This window comes from Rhinopithecus roxellana, chromosome 13 (genome assembly GCF_007565055.1).
Source record: "Rhinopithecus roxellana isolate Shanxi Qingling chromosome 13, ASM756505v1, whole genome shotgun sequence".
NCBI lineage: Eukaryota > Metazoa > Chordata > Mammalia > Primates > Cercopithecidae > Rhinopithecus > Rhinopithecus roxellana.
In genome coordinates this window covers 27929950-27955127 of record NC_044561.1, presented here as the reverse complement: position 1 = coordinate 27955127, position 25178 = coordinate 27929950, and the positions used below count along the sequence as shown (strand labels likewise).

At 49.0% G+C, this 25178-nt stretch overlaps 1 protein-coding gene across 2 annotated transcripts in view; it reads left to right on the top strand.

Annotated features, from left to right (window-relative positions):
• The window catches only part of TBC1D22A (TBC1 domain family member 22A), a 424627-nt gene that overhangs the window by 149999 nt on the left and 249450 nt on the right, over nt 1–25178 (top strand). For both annotated transcript variants that reach the window (XM_030914235.1, XM_030914234.1), the window contains exon 8: nt 4720–4834. In XM_030914235.1, the coding sequence (XP_030770095.1) occupies nt 4720–4834 (115 nt within the window). The remainder of the gene's footprint in view (nt 1–4719; nt 4835–25178) is intronic.

The window sequence follows — 25178 nt, the reverse complement described above, 5'->3', positions numbered from 1 at the left end:
CAGGCAGGCACCCATGGCATTCATTATCTGTCTCCACAGACCCCCAGAATGAGCCCAGGCCCTGCCAATGGCACAAAACCTGGAGAAGGGAGGAAGGGAAGGGCTCACATGCAGGGCACCAGGGAGCAGCTGCACCATCCGCGCCTCCACCGTCCGCGCCTTCATTCAGCCACAAAGAGCTTCCCAGTCCTCCTCTGTGCTGGCCGTGCAGGACTGAGGGTGCCACAATAAAGTGTGTGGAGGAAACCCTTCCCAGGGACCCATCTTGAACTGGACGAGAGCCGCAGGCCAGAGCCGGGCTGGCGCAGTGGAGGAGCTGCTGCTTTGGGTGGGGAGGTGGTAGAGGAGCTTGTCTCTGAGGAGATGCACGTGAACTAAGACCTTGGGTGGAACATCGTGGGAGCCGTGGGAAGTTTGGGAGATGGGGATTCCAGGTGGAAAGAGCAGCAGTGCCAAGGCCCCGAGAGAGCTGCAGAGTGGCTGGGCCTGGTGAGAGAGCACCCAGTGCCGGTGAGGAGGCCAGAGAGCGGGGAGTGGCTGGGCACGCACCTGAAGCCGTGCTCAGGAGTGCGTTGTCTCATCAGGGTCTTGGGAAGCCATGGGGGACGGACGGTGTGACCTGACATTTTCAGCAGCAATCTCTGCTGCTCAGCAGGATGTGGAGCGTGGGGGTGTTAGCAGGAAGACCAGCCAGGAGACTGTCACTGTGGACCAGGCACAAGGTGATGGTGGTCAGGCTTGTGGCAGTGGAGTGGGGGGAAGGGGTTGGATGCCACACCCGTCTGGGGTTTGCTATAGTGGTGATGGCCTCTGGGGTCCGCAGGTCTCCCTGGGATTCTCTGAGGGGCGGGCCTCAGGAGCAATGGCCTAAAAGCATGTACCTTTAGTGGCAGAGCCAGGCTTTGTGTGCAGTGTCACACGCTGCCACAGGACACCCGCTTTTCACTGTTTTAGCCTGCTTGCCGCGTTAAAGGTCACTTTTGTTCAATGCTTGAGCTGGCTGTCCTTTATTTACATGTTAGTGGGATGACAGCGGACATTAAGCAGAGTTCAGTCTGAAGAATTTGGACTGACTGATAGCTTTCTTCAGTCAATAAGAAATCAGAATTCTCCATTTTTCCTCAAAGTAGTACACGCGTGCTCTTTTAAAGTGCATTACTACCCAGGCTGGTGCAGAGCGTCCCGGAGTCTGGGTGGGCGGAGGCCCTCTGCCCTGACTTGGACGAGGGGAAGAAGGTAATTGCTGGGTCGTTGGGTTGCCTGTGAAAGGGCACTCACGTGGCAAGTGCTTCAGCACTGTTTGTTTGCTAACTGAAGGCTTCGCCACCTCCTGCTGTGCCTGTTTGGTGCTACTGATTTGCCCCATAGTACATTCCGTGTCTGTCCCGAGGCTGTGCTCAGGCAGAACTCAGTCTATCTCAGGTACAGCTCAGAGATGCGGCCTCATGGAGCCTTCTGCTGTGGAACCGAGTCAGGGGCTCTGGCCTGCTCAGATCTCTGTCCCTGCAGCAGCCTGTTTCATGTTCCACACAGCCCAGGAACTTGTTGTGCCGAGAGGACTTGGGCTCCCCTTGGCGTCCTCCCTGGGTGAAGCTGGGTATGTCCTATTTGCCAAATTGGTTTTCTCCAGCACTTAGGCTGCTAAGGGAAGTATTGCATTCATGCGTATGAGTAGATTTAGGCTTGAGAGTGTGTTTGTGTGTGTGCGTGCGTGCATGTGTGAGACAAGCCCTCTGAAAGTGAGGGGCCTTGTTAAATGGTGGGAGTGCTGCACTGCCTAAAGTCTTCCTATACACACACAGTCACACGTGCTTTCTCTCTCTCTCTCTCTCTCTCTCTCTCTCTCTCTCTCTCTCTCTCTCTCGTTCTGCAGTGCGACTGCCCCCTGCTCTGGGCGGTGCCTGCCTTGACTCCCTCTGTCCAGGGTGTGTGCTCCTGGGGTGCTGCACTGCCTGTTCCCTGGGCTGTAGAGGACACCGTGTGGTGACAGGGATGGGTCTGGTGGCTGCTGGCTGCTGCGGCCCCCTGGATGCATGTGGAGGGCTATCAGTGGCCTCAGGCACCCTGGACCTTTTTGGTGAGGAGGAGCTGGGCAGAGTTTCTCCATTTCTTCATGACTGTGTGGTCAGCTTCCGTGGAGTCACCGCCTCTGTCATTCCTTTTTCCTTCTGTTGCTGCTGCTCCTGTTCTCATGTGGCCCCTTCCCCTCCACCTCCTGCTCCTGACCCTTTCGGGGCCTCAGAGGCCCCTCAGAGGCTTGCTGGTGAACAGACCCAAGGGCTGTTGAGCTGGACCTGTGCCCCGTGCCTGCCTTCGTGGGCCTAGCCTCCCTGTCTTCTAGTCACATGCCGGCCCCTGGGCTTCTTCCTTCATGCCTCCGCGGCCGGGCAGGGATGGGGCTGCACGTTGGTGACTCGTGGTGCGGCACTGTTGGCTGAGGGGCCCTTCCTGTTGCCGTCCCGCTTCTTCATCTCCCTCTGGGGCCACGGAGGGGCTGCCCCCACATGGCTCCTCTGGCCACTACTTGCAGCTCGGTTAAATAGCATTCACATCCTTTGCGAAGCTGTGGTACTTGAGAAATTCTTAAATGGCACTGTGTTGTTGAGTGGGTTTGGTCTTTGATGTTAAATATTCAGTTCTCTCTAGAAAGTTGTGGACTGAAAATGAAAAGCATGTGTGAATATATATGCGCGAATGTATTACTCATTCCACCGGCATCTCTCGGGTGCCTGCTGTGTTAGGTAGTTGCTCTGTCGTTCATCTGAACAGCCGTGTGGACTGCATGCTAGCGTGGGGAGAGGGCGGGGCCTAGACTTGAGGGCTGGTGATGCCACACTAGATAGGCTCCTTGGGTTGAGAGACTTCACCTGTCGGCTCCAGGTCCCTCCTTTGTAAGTCCCGGGTTGATAGTGATTTTGGGGATGGAGCCTGCCAAGCCCAGTAAGATTTAGGATTGTAGGCAGTGTGGGAAGGGATCAACTCCTCAGGGTGCGAGCGTAGTCGGCTCTGCGGGGCCGAGTTTGTATGGAAGCGATGTGATTCATCCATCTGCCGGAGTGTGTGTTCCTGAAGTTTACCTCCTGTGCCTTGCGTGTGTGGATGGGCCTGGACAGAGCAGTTGGACCTGGCCTTAGCTGCCAGGCAGCCCGAAGGTCAGGCTGGAGCCATCAGCCAGTGACCCAGTGGAGAGGAGCAGGAACTAGAGGGCCACAAAGTAGGTAGTGGTTGGCTCTTCCAGAGAGAGAGTGGAGAGGGAACAGGTTCCAGAGAGAGAGTGGAGAGGGAACAGGTTCCAGAGAGAGAGTGGAGAGGGAACAGGTTCCAGAGAGAGAGTGGAGAGGGAACAGGTGGCAGCAGAGTCCTCACGCAGCGAGTGGTGTTTGAGGTGAATCCTGAAAGCCAGGGGTGTCGAGACTCAGGATGCAGGCGTGACAGGCTTTCCAGGCAGCGGTAGGAGTATGGGCTGATGGCGGGCAGGCTCCGTGGGGGAAGAATGCTGTAGCTCAGTGCACCCACAATGTGGGTGCTGGCTGGGGAGACCCTGGGGCAGCGACCAGACTGAGGGGCCAGGGACACTGCACTGGACCTGTGCTGGTGGTGGTGGGGGCTCTGTCCATGGGAGGTGGGGAGCACGCAGAGGTCTTCAGCCACATGTGCACGTGTGTGGTGTGGGTGATAGGACTGTGTTGCACCTTGGTATAATAAAACCCTCCTTCTGAGTGAAGATGGAAGAGAGTGGGTGGGAGGAAGAGATGGCGGAGAGAGGGATAACTGAATATACTGAGAGTATTGGAAGGGAGGAGGCCAGGATGACTCCTGCATGCCTGGCCTGGGTACCTGAATCCCTGATAAGATTTTGTAAGTGATGGAAGATGTTTAAGTTTGTCTTCTTGAATGGTGATAACTTTTCAGAGGTTTAAAGAAACCTGTTTACTTAATGAGGGAAATTTAGAACATCCATCCACCCACCTGTCCATCCACTCATCCACCCACCTCCTCACTCATCCACCCACCTCCTCACTCATCCACCCACCTCCTCACTCATCCACCCACTCATCCACCCACCTCCTCACTCATCCGTGCCTCCCTCCCTGAGGAAGTCTCCACTGATAGGCCCGTGGGGTGTGGAGGAGCAGAGAGCTTCTGCTGTCAGAGCCAGCTTAGGGACGGACTGAGCCAGGGGCTGGTGAAATGCTGCACATTGCTTGTGAGATAATAAGTAGTTAAGATAATTGAAACTTGATAAAAAAAAAAAAAAATTAAGGGCCATGCACGGTGGCTCACACCTGTAATCCCAGCACTTTGGGAGGTTGAGGTGGGTGGATCACTTCAGGTCAGGAGTTCACAACCAGCCTGGCCAACATGGTGAAACCCTGTCCACCAAAAAATATAAAAATTAGCCAGGCATGGTGGCTCGTGTCTATAGTCCCAGCTACTTGGAAGGCTGAGGTAGGAGGATCGCTTGAACCTGGAAGGCAGAGGTTGCAGTGAGCTGAGATGGCACCACTGCACTCCAGCCTGGGCGACAGAGTAACACCCTATCTCAAAAAAAAAAAAAAAAAAAAAAAAAAAAAAGCAATTGATTTTTGTTTCTATTTGTATCTTAATATTAGGAACCATGAAAAAATACAATATACATTTTAAGTAATGGAATGCTTTCATTTTAAAGTTTCTGCCATGTTTACTTTTTGCTTTACCACCTGTTCCATTTTCTTTCAGATTTTTGAAAGGATCTTGTTTATATGGGCGATCCGCCACCCCGCCAGTGGATACGTTCAGGGGATAAATGATCTCGTCACTCCCTTCTTTGTGGTCTTCATTTGTGAATACATAGGTAAGATTTCCCGCAAACATTAAACGTGAACTTTAGTGGACTTGCTGTGTGTTACTATGCATAATTATAACAGTATTGAGAATTGCCACTAAGTTTAATGTTATTAATGATAGGTAATATTAGAGAATAATAGTTTTCTCATCGACAACAGCTTTCCAAAATGTCTTTAATCCACATGCTCAACCTACTGATGACATTAAGTTGCAGTTATAATGATTAGTTATAATGATTAATATCTTCTTTTTAACAATATTTGAAGATAGATACTATTTTTGGGGAGTGTCATTTATTCTGAAGGCCATCACAGTACTGACTTTAATGGTTTCAATCAATCAATCTGTCTGTTTATTTTGTTTATTTTGAGATGGAGTCTTGCTCTGTCACCCAGACTGGAGTGTAGTGGCGTGATATCGGCTCACTGCAACCTCCGCCCTCCGGGTTCAAGCGATTCTCCTACCTCAGCCTCCTGAGTAGCTGGGACTACAGGCATGCACCACCACTCCCAGCTAATTTTTGTATTTTTAGTAGAGACGGGGTTTCACCATGTTGGCCAGAATGGTCTCCAACTCCTGACCTCATGATCTGCCCACCTCGGCCTCCCAAAGTGCTGGGATTATAGGCATGAACCACCATGCCCAGTCAGTGGTTTGAATTTAAGATTAAGGTGATAGAGTATCAGTCACATATTTTGCTTACAAGCTGAAAATCAAATCTTCTTTAATTGCGTTTCTGTGGCATTTCATCCCTTTTCTACTTTTGCTATACTAGTAACATTTGGTTTTATGAGAGTATTAATTACTTGTGAAATAGCTGGTTGAACAGCGGTTTCGGTTGGGCTATGTTTTTATGCTGTTTCTCTTTAAGCACTGCATGGTTTTCCTTTATCACAATCAACTGTAATATAACTTAATCTGTTTTGAATATGTTTTTAAGTTAAAACCTCTGATAATAAAAGTGAGGATCTGCTTTTAAATTCATCTATGAATAAAAAATAAATAGGAAAGAGGGGACTTGACTGTTCACTCACAGCATTTTCATTTAAACCCGGTTTTGTCTTCCTGCGAGCCTTCTGGACTGGGTGCTTGCCTGTTTTTATTACATGGTGTTTTAGCCTTTCCAGTTTGTGGTGGGCTTCAGATTCCCATCCTTGCTGTAATCTGGAGAGATGAGCTTTACCCGAGGACAGATCCATGTGGTGAATTTTATTGCAACCCCTCTGAGACTTTGTTTCCCTTTATGATTTCATAGGAGGTTGTCTCATTGCTAAGCAGCTAATGAGAACTGCTGTGGCTCACTCCCTAATCCTCTCTTAAGGAGGGGAGAGGCCGCTCCTGCGGGTGCTTCTCTGCCTCTGGCCCCTCATTTGACAGATAATGAAAATGCTCTTAATGCTTCCAGAACAGTAGGGCCTCTGTCAGTGGACTTCAGAGTTGTTAACTGAAAGAAGTTCAACTGAGATGTGATTAGAGAATTGATATTCCGTGTTAAATAGACCATTTAATTAATGTGGTAAATAAGTTTGTTTTAACCACTTAACCACCAACTTCTGTTGTAAGACCCAAGTGATTCTTAATGCATTTGCCTGATTATCTGCAAGACAGGACGAAGGGGCATGACCACGATCTTAATTGTCCAGAAGAAAGAAAGACTAGAGAAAATGGAATTTGTGTCTTATAAGTGGTGTCTTCAGATGAGCCCAGAGACACTTTCCTTGTTTTCCTGCATCCCCGTCCTTCTTGCGTCCCCATCCTTCCTGCGTCCCCGTCCTTCCTGTGTCCCCGTCCTTCCTGCACTCCTGTCACACACACAGGCACATGCACACATGTATGCACACATCAGAACACAACCACACATTGTGTGGGTATACAGTGTCACTTTCAAACATCTGTGTAAAACATATTTATTTCTGTTGGTCAGCGATTAAGTGGACATATAAAAATGTTTGGGCTGGGCACGGTGGCTCATGCCTGTAATCCCAGCACTTAGGGAGACTGAGGAGGATGGATCACAAGGTCAGGAGTTCGAGACCATTTTGGCTTACATGGTGAAACCCCATCTCTACTAAAAATACAAAAAATTAGCGGGATGTGGTGGCGTGTGCCTGTAGTTCCAGCTCCTCGGGAGGCTGAGGCAGGAGAATTGCTTGAGACTGGGAGGCGAAGGTTGCAGTGAGCCCAGATGGTGCCACTGCACTCCAGCCTGGGCGATAGAGTGAGACTCTGTCTCAAAAAAAAAAAAAAAAAAAAAAAAGTTTGGTCCCAGATTTCACATGTGATTATTACATTTGTAGTCCTTTTTAGATCTTGCTTCCTAGGTTTGGGCAATGTTCATTAGTATAGTCCAAGTCCATCTTTCATTATGTTGTAAAGAAAGCGTTTAACTTGTGTGGTGTGCTGTCGAGCTTCCTTATGGGGCTGAAGTTTTGTCATTCATGCAGCCCTTCATGGAGCACCTGCCCTGCTGCTGGGTCTGGTGCAGAGCGCTGGGGTGGGGATATGACTTCAGTTCAATGCAGCCAGTGCTGACAGAGCATCTCCTGGCACTGTGCTGTGGGAGCGGGGCAGGAGAACAGGGAAAGCCTGATCCCTGCCCTCTCGGAGCTTGTGGTTGTAGCATGGAAGACGGATTTTAGATGAGTAATTTAAAGTCTTAATTAAAGTAATTAACATTCACATTATCAAGAGGAAGCCTGGGCTGCTGTGAGGACCTGTCCCCTTTTAGGGGTCAGGGGAGGCCTCCAGGGAGAGGTGACGTTTTAGCCATGTCTCACAGGATGAGGAGGAGCTAGGTTGAGGCTGGGCATTCAGAGAGGGCAGCAGGAGGGCCGACCTGGAATCCAAGGCACAGTGACAATAGTGGCACTGGGAGGAAGGGCAGGGCAACTTGGGCTGTGGTGCTCAGAAGGAGGAGCTTGGGGTCGAGTCTCAGGGGCGTGCAAAACCCCCAGCCACTGTGCTCAGGTTCTCCTCTTTGAACATTCACTCTGGCAGCTGCATGGATGAGATTGGAGGGTTTCTGGGGAAGCTCACAGACCAGGGACCTGCAGGCTCCAGCACCGGCAGAGGCACGGGTCCCCTCCGGAGAGGCTGCTCTGGTTTGCTGAACTCTTAGTTTGCTGCGTCTTCAAGCCAGTAAACCTCAGATGCTCTGCTTAGTGAAGATCTTCAAGATTGACTGTTCCTTCCGAGAGTAGAACCTGGTAATGGGATCCTGTGGTTTCGACACCTGAGCACCCGCCAGTCCTTGGGCCTCAGCGTTCAGATTGTCACGTGACCGCTCGTACACCTTTGGTGCAGCTGCCTGTAGCACTAGTCCGGGCGTGGCTACCTCATGAGATCTGCAGCTGGCCTGGTCCTGGCGGTGAGCTTGTGTTGTTACTTGGATATTCCTCTTTCTTTGAAGTACAGGACAGAATCCCAGTTAATCAAAGGTTTAAGAAATCCCCGGGCTGTGGGATTTCTCCAGGGGCTTTCAGACAACAGCAGACAGATCTGTGCTGCCTTAGTGGGAGCTGGGCTCTTTCTGGGGACGTGTGTTCGCCATGTGTCCAGAGCCTTTAAAGATCCACAGCTCCTGGCCTGCCGCATGCTCCCACTGGTTCCACGGGACGTGGGGAATCCTGGAGCGTGGCACAGGTCCTGAGTAGGAACAGCTCTTCGGGAGTCACTCCTCGTTCTGGCTCTCAGTGGGAGGTTCCGACGCTGCACGTGCTGGTACTCAGAGCCCTCTCAGTGTTACATTCTTTGACTTGGAAAGAAGGATGTGGTGGGCTTCAGATTCCCATCCTTGCTGTAATCTGGAGAGATGAGCTTTACCCGAGGACAGATTATCCTCCGAGGATGAGGACATATCCATGTGGTGAATTTTATTGCAACCCCTCTGAGACTTTGTTTCCATTTATGATTTCATAGGAGGTTGTCTCATTGCTAAGCAACTAATGAGAGCTGCGGTGGTTGAGGTTGACACACAGGACCTGGTCTGAAGGCAGACCAGTCAACTAGGTGAACTGCTTCCCAGCACAGGAGAGAATGTTCATCTTCAGCAGGAGGCTGGCCAGCATGTCAGAGTCAGAGAAACGGTTTGTAGTGGGGGAGCAATGCTCAAGCTGTGAGGAGGTGTGCTCAGGGGGTCAGGGTTCGATGGGTCTCCATGGGTGCCAGGACATTGCCAGCCTGAGTCAGGAATACATAGTATGCATCCCAAGTCTCCTCATGGAGCTCGCCACTATTTGGGAAGGGCGGTTTGGTCCTGCTGTTGATGGATGCAGAGTCTGAAATGCATGTTTAGTGCGTGCACTTGTACACACACATGCTATGCACACAGGTACACACACAACCACACAGAGACACAAACCCGCTTGCACACTCCTCACTAGTGCTAACCTCAACCTCTCCAAGCATATGGGGAACAAATCTGTAACTAACCTTTGTTTGAGTGGCACCCACCAGTCTCGCTCAGTCCCTGGAGGAGCCTGTCATTAGAGAAAGAGATCAAGCAATCTTTCATGAGCTCAGAGGCAGGAGCAGCAGCGTGCAAAGCATGTGAAGATCATGAAGTCCAGTGAATACAGCCAGTTAGACATCACTGAAGCTTGGGGAGAAAACCCTACAAGTGAAAATGAAATGAGAGGGTATAATTTGATTGGAGAGATCGATCACGGAAAAGTTCTCTATGCCAGGAAGGTTTCGCAGCTCGTAAGTTTCAGAGGTTGAAGCCTTAGGGAGTGGGGAAGAAACTAGAGGCGCATAGTGATAAATTTGCTGAAGCTTGAGTGTGCCCATTCCAGTTCAGAGCCGAGCGTGGGTGCTTGTTTTTGCAGATTGCGTCCTTGACCCACGGGGCGGGCAGAGTATGGAGGAGACTCCAGTTAGCACACTCATTGGAGACGACACTCAGCTAGAAACAGGCAGAGACCCACTTTTTAGTCTAATCTTTTGGAAGTGAAAGGAAACAGCAAGGCACATTGTACTTTGGACTTAGTTCAGGCCATGGAAGAAGGCAGGTCTAGGATGAGAATAACACAGGGTCCAGGGCATCTTAGAGTTTATAACAGCAGAGGAGCGACGCCTGGTCTAGAGACACTGAGGGGCACAGGAGCGGGCCCAGACCAGAGGCCAGCAGAGGCAGGAGACTCGCTGAGGGAGGACTGGGCCTGAGAGGAGGTCCTGGTCCTGGATGTCAAATAGGCTGCTGTGAGGGCACCAAAGTGGCTTGGTGTGAGCGGAGGGGAGTGTGAACAAGAAGGAAAAATCCAGTGGCCTCCTGGATTCCTGGCCCTGTGAGGGGTGTGGTGCCGTTTTCCAGGATGAGACGTGGAGTAGAAAGAGCAGGTGGAGGAGGCCGGATGAGGTTCTGATTTAGGATGTGCTGAGTGTGCTCTGTCGGCAGTGATCAAGTAGAAGAGTCTGTTGGGATCTGGGCCTTGGCAGGAGATCTGCAGTGGAGGTTAGTCTGGAAATTGTCGGTCCGGAAATGGCCGCTGACAGTCACAGCTGTGGATGTGTGTGTCTGGGTAGAGTGGAGTGCAGCAGGTCACAGGATCCAGTGGCTCTCTGATGTGTCAGGGGTCTCCAAGGTGTGACTGTGACTCGAGGAGCTGGCAATGGGGCTGTCCCACAGGGAGGTTTATGGCGCTCTCCCATGCGGGAGTCTGGGCATTGAGAATCCAGGTGGCTCCTGCTGCTGAGGGCCGCCATCAGGATCTGTGAAGGATGCAGTGCAGCTCTGGGGTCCGACCGCCGGGGTCCAGATCCAGGCGCTGCCCCTGAAGAGCTGCACATGGCCTTGGTGCCTCAGTGATCTCTGCAATGGGTGCGAAATGGAGATCATAATGGCACCAGTCTCTTTGGTTGGCGTGAAGACTGAGTGAGGCAAAACCAGCTTAGAACCAGGTGTGGAACGCAGCAGCTGATCATCGTACTGTCACTTTCCTTGTCGCTGCCTGTGGCTTTCCTCTGCTTAAAATGGTGGCCACACCTCCGCTAGGTCCCTGTCCTAGGTTTGGAGAGAGGGAGATGGTGCAGGGTGCAGGGTGCAGGGCGCAGGGCTGGGGCCAAAGCGTGCATCAGCTGAGCCCATGTGTTTTTGGAAGCTTTCCTGGAATGCACACAATGATGTCCTCCATCGGCCACACCCTTGCCACCCACCAGCCACTGGGGGCCTGGAGAAGATGTGGGTGGAGACAGGAGGCAAGGAAGAGGGTGTGTGCGTGCGTGCAGGCTGCCACACCAGTGTGTGCCCCGGGAGAGCTATGGCGGTGTGGTAAGGAAATGGGGAAGAAGTGGTTTCAGAGGTAGGACAAAGGCCAGGCCTGAGGTATCACAGAAATCAAGGGAGGGGACAACTTCAGGAAGGAGGGAGTGGTCAGCAGAGCCCACAGGGATGGAGACCGAAAATTGGTCAAAGCATTTGATAGTGGGGATCTCGCTAGCGACCTGCCAGAAACGGGCTGAAGAATGGTGGCAAGCAAACTGTCACATCAGCTCCCCGCCCTCCCTCAGAAATGGGGGCCTGAGTGTTTCTGTGCTGGGGGAAGATTGCACTCAGTGGACCACAGCCTCTTGCAACTTCATTTTAAATAATTTTTTAGGATCTAAAGTTTCAAACACAAAGTCAACAAACTTGTTGGAAGAAGCCGCGCGCCTGTCATCTGACTCCAGCAGCCACCAGCAGTCACCGTTCTCCTTCCTTCTGTCCCCCACCCACTCCTGACCTCCATCCAACTGCACTTACTACTGCTGTTTAAAAACAGCTTTATTGAGATTCAGTTTAGAAACCATAACTTTTACCCACTTAGAGTGTAAAGTTGAAAGATTTTTAGACTATTTGGAGGAGTGTAACCATCAGCACATTTGATTTTAGAATATTTTCATCATCCCCAAAAGAAATCCTGTACCCGTTGGTGGTCACTCCCCGTCCTTCCCTCTTCTCCTATCCACTAGCCCCAGGCAGCCTCTCATCTGTGTTTTGTGTCTGTGGATTTGCCTCTCTGGACGTTTCACGTGAGTGGAATTACACGTGCCTGGCTTCTTCCACTCAGCCTCATGCTTTCAAGGTTCGTCCACGCAGTGCGAATCGGTACTTCCTTCCTTCTGTAGCCAGGTAACGGCCCGGGTATGGACGCAGCACGTGTGTTTTCCACTCATCCGTCCATGGACATTTGGATTGTTTCCATTTTTTGACTCATATTTTTTCCATTTTTGACTAATGTTTTGACTAACAGGAATGACATTGCTGTGAGTATTCATGTACGAGTCTTCGTGTGGATGTTTGTTTCCATTTATCTTGGTATATAACTGCGAGAATTGCTGGGTCACGTGGTAACTCTGTATTTAACCTTTTGAGTTACCTTTTGTTTGCCGGACTGCTTTCCCACGTGGCGGCACCATTTTCCCTGCCCACAGCGGTGTGGGAGGAGTGTAGTTTCCTCTTCCCGCAGGAGCGTGTCCACGTCCTGGTGCGGTGTGGGAGGAGCGTAGTTTCCTCTTCCCGCAGGAGCGTGTCCACGTCCTGGTGCGGTGTGGGAGGAGCGTGTGTTTCCTCTTCCCGCAGGAGTGTGTCCACGTCCTGGTGCGGTGTGGGAGGAGCGTAGTTTCCTCTTCCCGCAGGATCGTGCCCACATCCTGGTGCGGTGTGGGAGGAGCGTAGTTTCCTCTTCCCGCAGGATCGTGTCCACGTCCTGGTGCGGTGTGGGAGGAGCGTAGTTTCCTCTTCCCGCAGGAGCGTGCTCACATCCTGGTGCGGTGTGGGAGGAGCGTGTGTTTCCTCTTCCCGCAGGATCGTGCCCACATCCTGGTGCGGTGTGGGAGGAGCGTGTGTTTCCTCTTCCCGCAGGAGCGTGTCCACGTCCTGGTGCGGTGTGGGAGGAGCGTAGTTTCCTCTTCCCGCAGGAGCGTGTCCACGTCCTGGTGCGGTGTGGGAGGAGCGTGTGTTTCCTCTTCCCGCAGGAGCGTGTCCACGTCCTGGTGCGGTGTGGGAGGAGCGTGTGTTTCCTCTTCCCGCAGGAGCGTGTCCACGTCCTGGTGCGGTGTGGGAGGAGCGTAGTTTCCTCTTCCCGCAGGAGCGTGTCCACGTCCTGGTGCGGTGTGGGAGGAGCGTAGTTTCCTCTTCCCGCAGGATCGTGCCCACGTCCTGGTGCGGTGTGGGAGGAGCGTAGTTTCCTCTTCCCGCAGGATCGTGTCCACGTCCTGGTGCGGTGTGGGAGGAGCGTAGTTTCCTCTTCCCGCAGGAGCGTGCTCACATCCTGGTGCGGTGTGGGAGGAGCGTGTGTTTCCTCTTCCCGCAGGATCGTGCCCACATCCTGGTGCGGTGTGGGAGGAGCGTGTGTTTCCTCTTCCCGCAGGAGCGTGTCCACGTCCTGGTGCGGTGTGGGAGGAGCGTAGTTTCCTCTTCCCGCAGGAGCGTGTCCACGTCCTGGTGCGGTGTGGGAGGAGCGTGTGTTTCCTCTTCCCGCAGGAGCGTGCTCACATCCTGGTGCGGTGTGGGAGGAGCGTAGTTTCCTCTTCCCACAGGATCGTGCCCACATCCTGGTGCGGTGTGGGAGGGGAGGAGCGTAGTTTCCTCTTCCCGCAGGATCGTGTCCACGTCCTGGTGCGGTGTGGGAGGAGCGTAGTTTCCTCTTCCCGCAGGAGCGTGCTCACATCCTGGTGCGGTGTGGGAGGAGCGTGTGTTTCCTCTTCCCGCAGGATCGTGCCCACATCCTGGTGCGGTGTGGGAGGAGCGTGTGTTTCCTCTTCCCGCAGGAGCGTGTCCACATCCTGGTGCGGTGTGGGAGGAGCGTAGTTTCCTCTTCCCGCAGGAGCGTGTCCACGTCCTGGTGCGGTGTGGGAGGAGCGTGTGTTTCCTCTTCCCGCAGGAGCGTGCTCACATCCTGGTGCGGTGTGGGAGGAGCGTAGTTTCCTCTTCCCACAGGATCGTGCCCACATCCTGGTGCGGTGTGGGAGGAGCGTAGTTTCCTCTTCCCGCAGGATCGTGTCCACGTCCTGGTGCGGTGTGGGAGGAGCGTAGTTTCCTCTTCCCGCAGGAGCGTGCTCACATCCTGGTGCGGTGTGGGAGGAGCGTGTGTTTCCTCTTCCCGCAGGATCGTGCCCACATCCTGGTGCGGTGTGGGAGGAGCGTGTGTTTCCTCTTCCCGCAGGAGCGTGTCCACATCCTGGTGCGGTGTGGGAGGAGCGTAGTTTCCTCTTCCCGCAGGAGCGTGTCCACGTCCTGGTGCGGTGTGGGAGGAGCGTGTGTTTCCTCTTCCCGCAGGAGCGTGTCCACGTCCTGGTGCGGTGTGGGAGGAGCGTAGTTTCCTCTTCCCGCAGGAGCGTGCCCACGTCCTGGTGCGGTGTGGGAGGAGCGTGTGTTTCCTCTTCCCGCAGGATCGTGCCCACGTCCTGGTGCGGTGTGGGAGGAGCGTGTGTTTCCTCTTCCCGCAGGAGCGTGTCCACGTCCTGGTGCGGTGTGGGAGGAGCGTAGTTTCCTCTTCCCGCAGGATCGTGTCCACGTCCTGGTGCGGTGTGGGAGGAGCGTAGTTTCCTCTTCCCGCAGGAGCGTGTCCACGTCCTGGTGCGGTGTGGGAGGAGCGTAGTTTCCTCTTCCCGCAGGATCGTGTCCACGTCCTGGTGCGGTGTGGGAGGAGCGTAGTTTCCTCTTCCCGCAGGATCGTGTCCACGTCCTGGTGCGGTGTGGGAGGAGCGTAGTTTCCTCTTCCCGCAGGAGCGTGTCCACGTCCTGGTGCGGTGTGGGAGGAGCGTAGTTTCCTCTTCCCGCAGGATCGTGTCCACGTCCTGGTGCGGTGTGGGAGGAGCGTAGTTTCCTCTTCCCGCAGGAGCGTGCCCACGTCCTGGTGCGGTGTGGGAGGAGCGTAGTTTCCTCTTCCCGCAGGATCGTGCCCACGTCCTGGTGCGGTGTGGGAGGAGCGTAGTTTCCTCTTCCCGCAGGATCGTGTCCACGTCCTGGTGCGGTGTGGGAGGAGCGTAGTTTCCTCTTCCCGCAGGATCGTGTCCACGTCCTGGTGCGGTGTGGGAGGAGCGTAGTTTCCTCTTCCCGCAGGATCGTGTCCACGTCCTGGTGCGGTGTGGGAGGAGCATGTGTTTCCTCTTCCCGCAGGAGCGTGTCCACGTCCTGGTGCGGTGTGGGAGGAGCGTGTGTTTCCTCTTCCCGCAGGATCATGCCCACGTCCTGGTGCGGTGTGGGAGGAGCGTGTGTTTCCTCTTCCCGCAGGATCGTGCCCACATCCTGGTGCGGTGTGGGAGGAGCGTGTGTTTCCTCTTCCCGCAGGATCGTGTCCACGTCCTGGTGCGGTGTGGGAGGAGCGTAGTTTCCTCTTCCCGCAGGATCGTGTCCACGTCCTGGTGCGGTGTGGGAGGAGCGTGTGTTTCCTCTTCCCGCAGGATCGTGCCCACATCCTGGTGCGGTGTGGGAGGAGCGTGTGTTTCCTCTTCCCGCAGGATCGTGTCCACGTCCTGGTGCGGTGTGGGAGGAGCGTAGTTTCCTCTTCCCGCAGGATCGTGTCCACGTCCTGGTGCGGTGTGGGAGGAGCGTAGTTTCCTCTTCCCGCAGGAGCGTGTCCACGTCCTGGTGCGGTATGGGAGGAGCGTAGTTTCCTCTTCCCGCAGGAGCGTGTCCACGTCCTGGTGCGGTGTGGGAGGAGCGTAGTTTCCTCTTCCCGCAGGAGCGTGTCCACGTCCTGGTGCGGTGTGGGAGGAGCGTAGTTTCCTCTTCCCGCAGGAGCGTGTCCACGTCCTGGTGCGGTGTGGGAGGAGCGTGTGTTTCCTCTTCCCGCAGGATCGTGCCCACATCCTGGTGCGGTGTGGGAGGAGCGTAGTTTCCTCTTCCCGCAGGATCGTGTCCACGTCCTGGTGCGGTGTGGGAGGAGCGTGTGTTTCCTCTTCCCGCAGGATCGTGCCCACGTCCTGGTGCGGTGTGGGAGGAGCGTGTGTTTCCTCTTCCCGCAGGAGCGTGTCCACATCCTGGTGCGGTGTGGGAGGAGCGTAGTTTCCTCTTCCCGCAGGAGCGTGTCCACGTCCTGGTGCGGTGTGGGAGGAGCGTAGTTTCCTCTTCCCGCAGGAGCGTGTCCACGTCCTGGTGCGGTGTGGGAGGAGCGTAGTTTCCTCTTCCCGCAGGAGCGTGTCCACGTCCTGGTGCGGTGTGGGAGGAGCGTAGTTTCCTCTTCCCGCAGGAGCGTGTCCATGTCCTGGTGCGGTGTGGGAGGAGCGTGTGTTTCCTCTTCCCGCAGGAGCGTGTCCACGTCCTGGTGCGGTGTGGGAGGAGCGTGTGTTTCCTCTTCCCGCAGGAACGTGTCCACGTCCTGGTGCGGTGTGGGAGGAGCGTAGTTTCCTCTTCCTGCAGGAGTGTGTCCACATCCTGGTCTTTCACTTTTTAAAAATTTTTGTAGACTTTACTGAACCTTATATTAATTTAAAGAGATTAAGTTCTGCTTGTTATTCTCAAACTGTGATAAAAACTCAGATAAGAAGGGATGTTGACTATAGAAATTGTTATTTGTAAAGACAAATAAATTCCCCAGTGCTGCTGTTTTCCCCATAACCCAGCACACCTGCAGTGTTGACAGCCTTCGTGCCCAGTGCCACATTCACTGTCATAAGAGGGAACTGGGGACTGTGTCTCATGCGTGTGTCACGCTTTGCACAGAGAAGCTCAGTGGATTGGAGAAACTCTGTTGAATTGGATCCCTACAGAAAGCTTTTGTGTTTACAGAGCACTTTGTTAACGTTTGTGGAAACATTGAAACAATATATAATTCTCATTTATTTTTTGAAGTTAGTGTTATGTTATTTATTCATTTAGTTTTTTGAGATGGAGTCTTGCTCCGTTACCTAGGCTGGGATTACAGGCATAAGCCACTCTTGAGTGAGTGGGCACGATCTCAGCTCACTGCGGCCTCCACCTCCCGGGTTCAAGTGATTCTCCTGCCTCAGCCTCCCGAGTAGCTGGGACTACTGGTGCATGTCACCACACCCACCTAATTTTTGTATTTTTCATAGAGACGGGGTTTTTACCACGTTGGCCAGGCTGGTCTCGAGCTCCTGACTTCAAGTGATCCACCTGCCTCGGCCTCCCAAAGTGCTGGGATTACAGGCATGAGCCACTGTGCCTGGCCACTATGTTCTTATTTTTTTAACTTTAAGGTTCAAGGGTACATGTACAGGTTTTTTATATAGGTAAATTGTGAGTCACAGGGGTTTGGTGTACCTGTTATTCAGTTACCCAGGTAATAAGCATATACCCGGTAGGTAGTTTCTCGATTCTCACCCTCCTGCCACTCTCCGTCCTCAGGCAGGCCCTGGTATCTGTTGTTTGCTTCTTTGGTTCAATATTTAGCTCCCACTTATAAGTGAGAACATGCAGTAGTTGGTTTTCTGTGCCTGCACTGGTTCTTTCAGGATAATGGCCTCTACCTCCACCCATGTTGCCGCAGAGGACATGACCTTGTTCTTTTTTATTGCTGAATAGTATTCCATGGTGTATATGTACCACATTTTCTTTATCCAGTCCCCCACTGATGGACATTTAGGTTGATGCCATATGTTTTGCTATTGTAAATAGTGCTGCGATGGATATACACGTGTATGTGTCTTTATGGTGGGATGATTGATATTCCTTTGGGTGCATACCCAATAATGGGATTGCTGGGTTGAACAGTCGTTCTGTTTTAAGTTATTAGAGAAATCGCCCAACTGATTTCCACAGTGGCTGAACTATTTACATTCTTACTAGCAGTGTAAAAGCATTTCCTTTTGTCTACAACCTCCACAGCATGTTACTTCTGACTTTTCAATAATAGTCTTTCTGACTGGTGTGTGATGGTATCTCATTGTGGTTTTGATGTGCATCTCTCTGATGATTAGTGATGAGCATTTTTTGTATGCTTGTTGGCCATGTATATGTCTTTTTTTGAAAAGTGTCTGTGTCCTTTGCCTACTTTTTAATGGGGTTGTGTTTTGCTTGTTAAGTTCCTTATAGATTCTGACCTATAGATATTAGACCTTTGTTGGATGCATAGTTTGCAAATATTTTCACCTGTAAGTTGTATGTTTACTCTGTTGATAGTTTCTTTTGCTGTGTGTAAGCTCTTTAGTGTAATTAAGTCCCATTTGTTCATTTTTGTTTTTGTTGCAGTTGCTTTTGCCATCTTGGTCATGAAATCTTTGCCAGGGTCTGTGTCCAGAGTGGTATTTCCTTACGTTATCTTCCAGGGTATTTACAGTTTTAGATTTTACATTTAAGTCTTTAATCTATCTTGAGTTGATTTTGGTATAACAAAGGGGTCTAGTTTCAACCTTCTGTGTATGGCTAACCAGTTATCCCAGCACCATTTATTGAATAAGGGAGTCCTTTCCCCATTGCTTGTTTTTGTCGACTTTGTCGAAGATCAGATAGCTGTAAATGTGTGGCTTTATTTCTGGGCTCTCTGTTCTGTTCCATTGGTCTATGGGTCTGTTTTTGTTACTGTGCCGTGTTACCAGTGCCATGCTGTTTCTGTTACTGTAGCCTTCAAGTATAGTTTCAAGTATACGCACAAGTATATTCACGAGTGTGAATATTGTGATGCCTCCAGCTTTGTTCTTTTTGCTTTGGGTTGCTTTGGCTATTCAGGTTCTTTTTTTATTCCTCGTGAAATTTAAAATAGTTTTTTTTCCTAATTCTGCAAAAAATGTCATTTATTGGTAGTTTAATAGGAATAGCACTGAGTTTGTAAATTGCTTTGGGCAGTGTGGCCATTTTAACGATAGTGATTCTTCCTATCCATGAGCATAGAGTGGTTTTCCATTTGTATATTCCTCTCGATTTTTTGAGCACTGTTTCGTAATTCTCGTTATAGAGCTCTTATATGTACCTGGTTAGCTGTATTCCTAGGTGTTTTATTCTTTTTGTGGCTGTTGTAAATGGGATTGCATTCTTGATTTGGCTCTCAGCTTGGACACTGTTGGTGTATAGAAATGCTACTGCTTTTTGTACATTGATTTTTGTATTCTAAAACTTAAGCTATCAGATCTAGGAGCTTTTGGGCAGCGACTATGGGTTTTTCTTTTTCTTTTTTTTTGAGGTGGAGTCTCGCTCTGTTGCCTGGACTGGAGTGCAGTGGCCAGATCTCAGCTCACTGCAAGCTCCGCCTCCCGGGTTTACGCCATTCTCCTGCCTCAGCCTCCCGAGTAGCTGGGACTACAGGCGCCCGCCACCTCACCCGGCTAGTTTTTGTATTTTTAGTAGAGACGGGGTTTCACCGTGTTAGCCAGGATGGGACTATGGGTTTTTCTAGGTATAGAATCGTATTGACTGCAAACAATTTGATTGTCTCTCTTCCTATGGGTTGCCTTTTATTTCTTTCTCTCGCCTGATTACTTTGGCAAGGACTTCCAGTACTATGCTGAATAGGAGTTTTGAGAGTGGGCATCCTTGTCTTGTTCCGGTTTTCAAGGGGAATGCTTCCAGCTTTTGCCCATTCAGTGTGCTGTTGATTGTGGGTTTGTCATAATTGGCTCTTACTATTTTGAAGCATGTTCCTTAAATGTTACAGAGTAATGTAAAGCATGGCTTTTAAATACTTAATAGAAACAGTATAGAGGTACTGGAAGACATAGATAAGTTATGAAGGAAGCAATTAAAATACTTGGCCATCCCACTGTTGAGAAGACTTATTGAAGCCTGTCTCCTCACTGTGCTGCCTCCCCTTTCATTAAGATCCTTTCTCCCCACACAGCCACACTGGGAGGGCTGGAGAAGGGTCTCCCTACTGTCTCTGCTCCCAAAAGACCAGTGGCTATCTGCATGGGGAGACTCCTGGGCTCTACTTCAGTTCCTTGGGGGTGGTATCACAGTATCACCTCTGTATGGCAAGCAGTGTGAGTCTGGGCCCTTCCCATCTCTTGCCCTGCCTGGGGCTGGGCCTCTAAGCTAGCCTGGGTCTCTTATCTAGGCTGCTAGGGTCCCAGTGTCTAGGTCTGGGCTGGGAGAAAGGAGGACTCATCCAGCCCGGAGCCTGAGCTGTGGTTCCAGCCCGTCCTTTGCACCAGGGTCCTGGGCACTTGCCCGCTCAGTGCTCACTCAGGGGTTACTGTCCTGTGTGTGGCCACCAGGCAGCTGCCGTACCACTGTGCATAAGCAGCTGTTTTCTGTATTTCCTGTAAGTCTTTTTTTCTATGCATTGTGTTTACATAGTCAAGTGCATATTATCTATAACATTTGTTTCATGTTTTTTCCCCATTTAACCTTATAATATAAGCTTTTCCTTGTATTAAGAAATCTTTATAAAAATGATTTCTACCTTCTGTACATAATACTCTATTGAGATCATGTAGCATAATTTCTGAAACCATCCAGTGTTGGTGAATTTTTTTTAGTTTTTCTTTCCTTTAGGCAGGGTGTAATTTTTAAGTAAAGCCCGTACTTTTCAAACAGTGACTGTCATATTACTTTTAAGTATGTTAAATTTGATTTTGAATTAAGGAGTATTATTCCGTCACCTTGAATTCCACAGTTTAAGCAGAAAATTGTATTTTAGCTTAAACATTTTTAGCAGAGCAAGAAACAAAGAAGTATTTGCCCCCCTCCCCATCTTTGATGTCTCCATGCTATTTAAATGTAGAAACCATCCTGACTGAGTGCTTTGGACTGATAACTCGGACTGACTGGTTGTTGGTTGTGCTGCAGGGGAGCAGTAGGACCACATTTTGGAAGGTGAAGAGTGTTTTACAAGGGATTCTTACCATCAGGAGGTTTAATATCTAATTGACTTGATTCTCTTTGTCATTTTCCCTTAAATTACTCTTGAAAGCAAATGTATAATGGGTTTGGAATAAACAGTGTATTTACTTAAGAACATTAAGAATATTTATTTTGCCGGGCACGGTGGCTCATGCCTATAATCCCAGCACTTTAGGAGGCCGAGGTGGGCGGACTGAGGTTAGGAGTTCAAGACCAGCCTGACAAATACGGTGAAACCCCATCTCTAATAAAAATACAAAAATTAGCTGAGTGTGGTGGCGCGTGCCTGTAATCCCAGCTGCTTGGGAGGCTGAGGCAGGATAATTGCTTGAACCCAGGGGGCGGAGGTTGCAGTGAGCCGAGATTGTGCATTGCACTCCAGCCTGGGCAACAAGAGTGAAACTCCATCTCAAAAAATATTTTTTTATATTCCTGTTTGTAAGTCAAATTCTTGAAGTATAGATTGTTCTTAAACATGTAGTTGCCCAGAGAGGACATTCTAGCATATGGCTCCTGGAGCTGAAGGACTGCTAGAGCTGTGATCCGTGTGCAGTCGGGATGGCAGGTAAAATCCCCACAGCCAGTGGGACACATGAGAGGAATAACGCAGAGAACACGCTCGCAGCTGGTGGATTTTAGCAGCATAGTCATTCTTTTGCCTGTTTCCATTATCAGAGTATTACTAGGGCTTTGAGTGACAGTGAGGGAAGGAAGAGCTGATGCTAGTTTCTCATTGATCAGTGATAGCTTTAGAATGATTTGTTTTAGCTTTCCATTGTTTGCATTTAAATTTCACTTCACTCTACCTTGTTTTTCTGTGTTGTCTAAAGCAAGTCTACTGCCAAATACATCCTTTGCCTGACTTCCTTGAATGTTTCTCACAGCTTAGGTGCTTTTGTGCTCCACAGTTAATCTCAGAAACATTGAAAGGTGAAAACCAAAGCATCTGAGCATAGCACATTTTCTGTGGCAGTTCTAGGCCCACGTGAGACAAGCAGAGACCTCCCTGGGGTTGCCCGTGGGTAGAATAGCAAAGTGGAGGTGGCTGGCTTTGCAGCCCCTGAACTGACAGTACAGGTGCCACATCTTTCCATTGCCCATGACTCATATATATTCATTTTTTCTAGTTAAAAACGTTGTGGAAATAATTAGGGTAATGGACCTACTGTTTAAAAAATTGGAAAGTTTAATAAACATATGGCTTTGCCATCCCAGAAGCTGTCACTTAAACATTTGGCTAATTTTTCTCTGGCCTTTTACTCTGTAGGTTCTTTTCCATAGTAGCTGTTATATTATGCGTGCACATTTCAGTATTGCTTTTTGCTTAGTATCTAACCATTTTCTAGTGTCATTCAACATTTTAAAAAAATAAGTTTTTTAAATGTAGAACATACTACTTTCAATAATGGCTAGAGAAACGAGACAAACCAGCAAGAAACTAGAATAATAAACCACACAGAAAACCAGCTAGATCTAGTAGATATCCACAGAGCACTGCACCCAACTGCAGCAGGATACATGTTCCTCTCAAGTGCTTGTGGGGCATTCTCTTGAATAGACCATATGCTGGGCCATAAAACCAGCCTTAATACTTTTGAGAAGATGGAGTTTATACAAAGTGTGTTCTTTGACCACAGTGTCATTAAGTTAGAAGCCAGTAACAGAAGGAAACTTGAAGAAAATGACAAATACGTAGACATTTTAGAACATACCCTAAATAACCAGTGGGTCAAAGACAAAATTGTAAGGGAAATTCGAAATTGCTGTGAGATGAAGAAAATGAAAACACAATATATCAGCACTTACAGGATGCAGTTAAAGCAGTGATCCAAGAGAAATTTATAGTTGTAACAGACTATATTAAAAAAGACCTCAAATCATTAACTTTCCACTTTCAGAAACTTAGAAGGGTAAAATAAAGCCAAAACAAACAGAAGGGAGAAAATAATGAAGACTAGAACAGATATAAGTGAAACAGACTTGTAACTAGACTGACCAGAGAGAGAGAGGGAGAAAACTCAAGTTACTAAATTCATGAGAAATTTTAGAAATACGCAGCATTAAAGTAATACCATGAACAACTCTACAAACTAGGCAGTGTATATGAAACAAAGAAACTCCTAGAAACATACAAATTGCCAAAACTGACTGTGCTGGTTAATTTTGTGCCAACTTGGCTGGGCTCTGGTGCCCTGTTGTTTGGTCCAACACCAGTCTATTTGTAGCTGCAGTGTAGAGATATTTTAGATGTGATTAACGTTTAAGTCGGTGGACTTTGAGTAAAGCGGATTACCCTCCACAGTGTAGGTGGGTCTCCCAATCTAATCAGACCGTGAGCTCGAAGACTGAAGTTTCTTAAAGAAGTGGGAATTCTTCTCAAGACTGCATCATGGGAAATCCTGATTGAGTTCCTAACCTGCTGGCCCACCCTACAGATTTCAGACTTGCCAATCCCTACAATTGTGTGAGCCAATTCCACAAAATAAGTCTCTGTTTGAGACTGAATTAATTATTAAGAATTTAAAATTAATAATGAACTAATTTTCATCAATTTAAATAATGTTAAGCTAACTTGTTATTCGTATTATTGAGGTAATAATTTCAAAAATCCACAAAATCGTAGGACTAGATGACTTCGCTTGTGAATTTGATCAAATGTTTAACAAAGAATTAACCCTATTTCTTCATAGACTCTTTCAAAAAATAGAGGAGGGAACCCTTTTCACCTCTTTCTATGAAGCCAGTATTACTCTGAGACCAAAGCGAGATAAAGATATAACACGGAAAGAAAAATATAGAACAGTATTCCTTATCACAATGGACTTAAAAATCCTCAGCAAAGTCCTGACAAACTGAATCTAGCAACATCTTGAAAGGATTAGGCATTATTACAAGTGGAATTTATTTCAGGAATGCTGGGATGGTTCAACATTTGAAAATCCATTAGCAGAGTAAAGGACAAAAACTTCTCAGTTGATATGGAGAAAGCATTTGACAAAATCCAACACCCTTTTACGAGAAAAATATTCAACAAACTAGGAATAGAAGAGAACTTCCTCTCTAACAAAGGCTTCCATGAAAATTCCATGACTCATATCATGCTTAGTTTAAAAGGCAAAGTTTTTCCCCTAAGATCAGGAGTAAGATATGGATGTCTACTTTCTCCACTTCTATTTTAGTATTGGTTCTAGCTAAGGCACTTAAGCCTGTAGGTGATGGGATCTTGTACGTAGAAAATCCCTGAGGAGTCCACTAGAAAACTATGAAAGCTTATAAACCAGTTCAGGTGTGTAGGATGCAAGATCAAGATAAAAAAATCAGTTACATTTTTATGCACTTGCAATGAAATATTTAAAAATGGAACTGGGAAAATCCACTTACATCAGAAAGAATAAGATAGTTAGACATAAGTTTAGCAAGAGAAGTGCAAGATTCGCACTCTGAAAACTACAAAATGCTGTTGAAATAAATAAAAGAAGATCTAAATAAATGGAAAGGCATCCCATGTTTATGGATTGGACACCTAATATTGTTAGGGTGGCGTTCGTCCTCGAATTGACGTAAAGATGTTAGGGTGGCGTTCGTCCTCGAATTGACGTAAAGATGTTAGGGTGGCGTTCGTCCTCGAGTTGACGTAAAGATGTTAGGGTGGCGTTCGTCCTCCAGTTGACGTAAAGATGTTAGGGTGGCGTTCGCCCTCGAGTTGACGTAAAGATGTTAGGGTGGTGTTCGTCCTCGAGTTGACGTAAAGATGCTAGGGTGGCGTTCACCCTCGAATTGACGTAAAGATGTTAGGGTGGCGTTCGCCCTGGAATTGACGTAAAGATGCAGTGCAATCCCTGTCAAAGCCTACATGGCTTCTTAGCAGAAATTGTCTAGCTTATCTTAAAATTCATTTGGGAATTAGAAGAACCCAGAAGAGCCATAACAGTCTTGAAAAAGAGAAACAAAGATTAGGACTCATGCATTCTGGTGTCAGAATTTATTACAAAGCTGCATTAGTTAAGACTGTGATGCTGCCATGTGGGTAGACACGTAGATCAGTGGAATAGAATTGAGAGGCCAAAGATAAACCTTCATATTTTTGGTCAGTTGATTTCTGACAAAAATGCCAAGTGAATTCAATGAGGAAATTTGTGTTTTCTAACCAGTAGTCCTGGGACGGTTATTAGACACTGAAATACAAAACGATGAAGTTCCACTCCTGCCTCTCCGTAGACTAAAGTGAATCATGACCTAAATGTAAGAGCTGAAATCAGAACTCTTAAAGGAAAACATGAGGAAATCTTCATGACCTTGTGTTAGGCCATGGTTTCTGAGATATAACAGCAAAAGGGACAAAGGATAGATAAATCGGATTTCATCAAAATGAAAACTTTCGTGTTACAAATAATACTCTCAAGAATATGAAAAAAAACATTCCCCAGAACGGGAGAAAATGTTTGCAAATCATATATCTGAAAAGAGACTCATATCTAGTATATGCAAAGAACTCGTACAACTCAGGATTAAGACAAACCTAATTTTAAAATGGGCAAAGTGTTTGAATAGATATTTCTCCAGAGAAAATCTACAAATGAGCAATAAATATATGAAAAGATGGCCAACATCATTAATCATTAGGGAATACAAA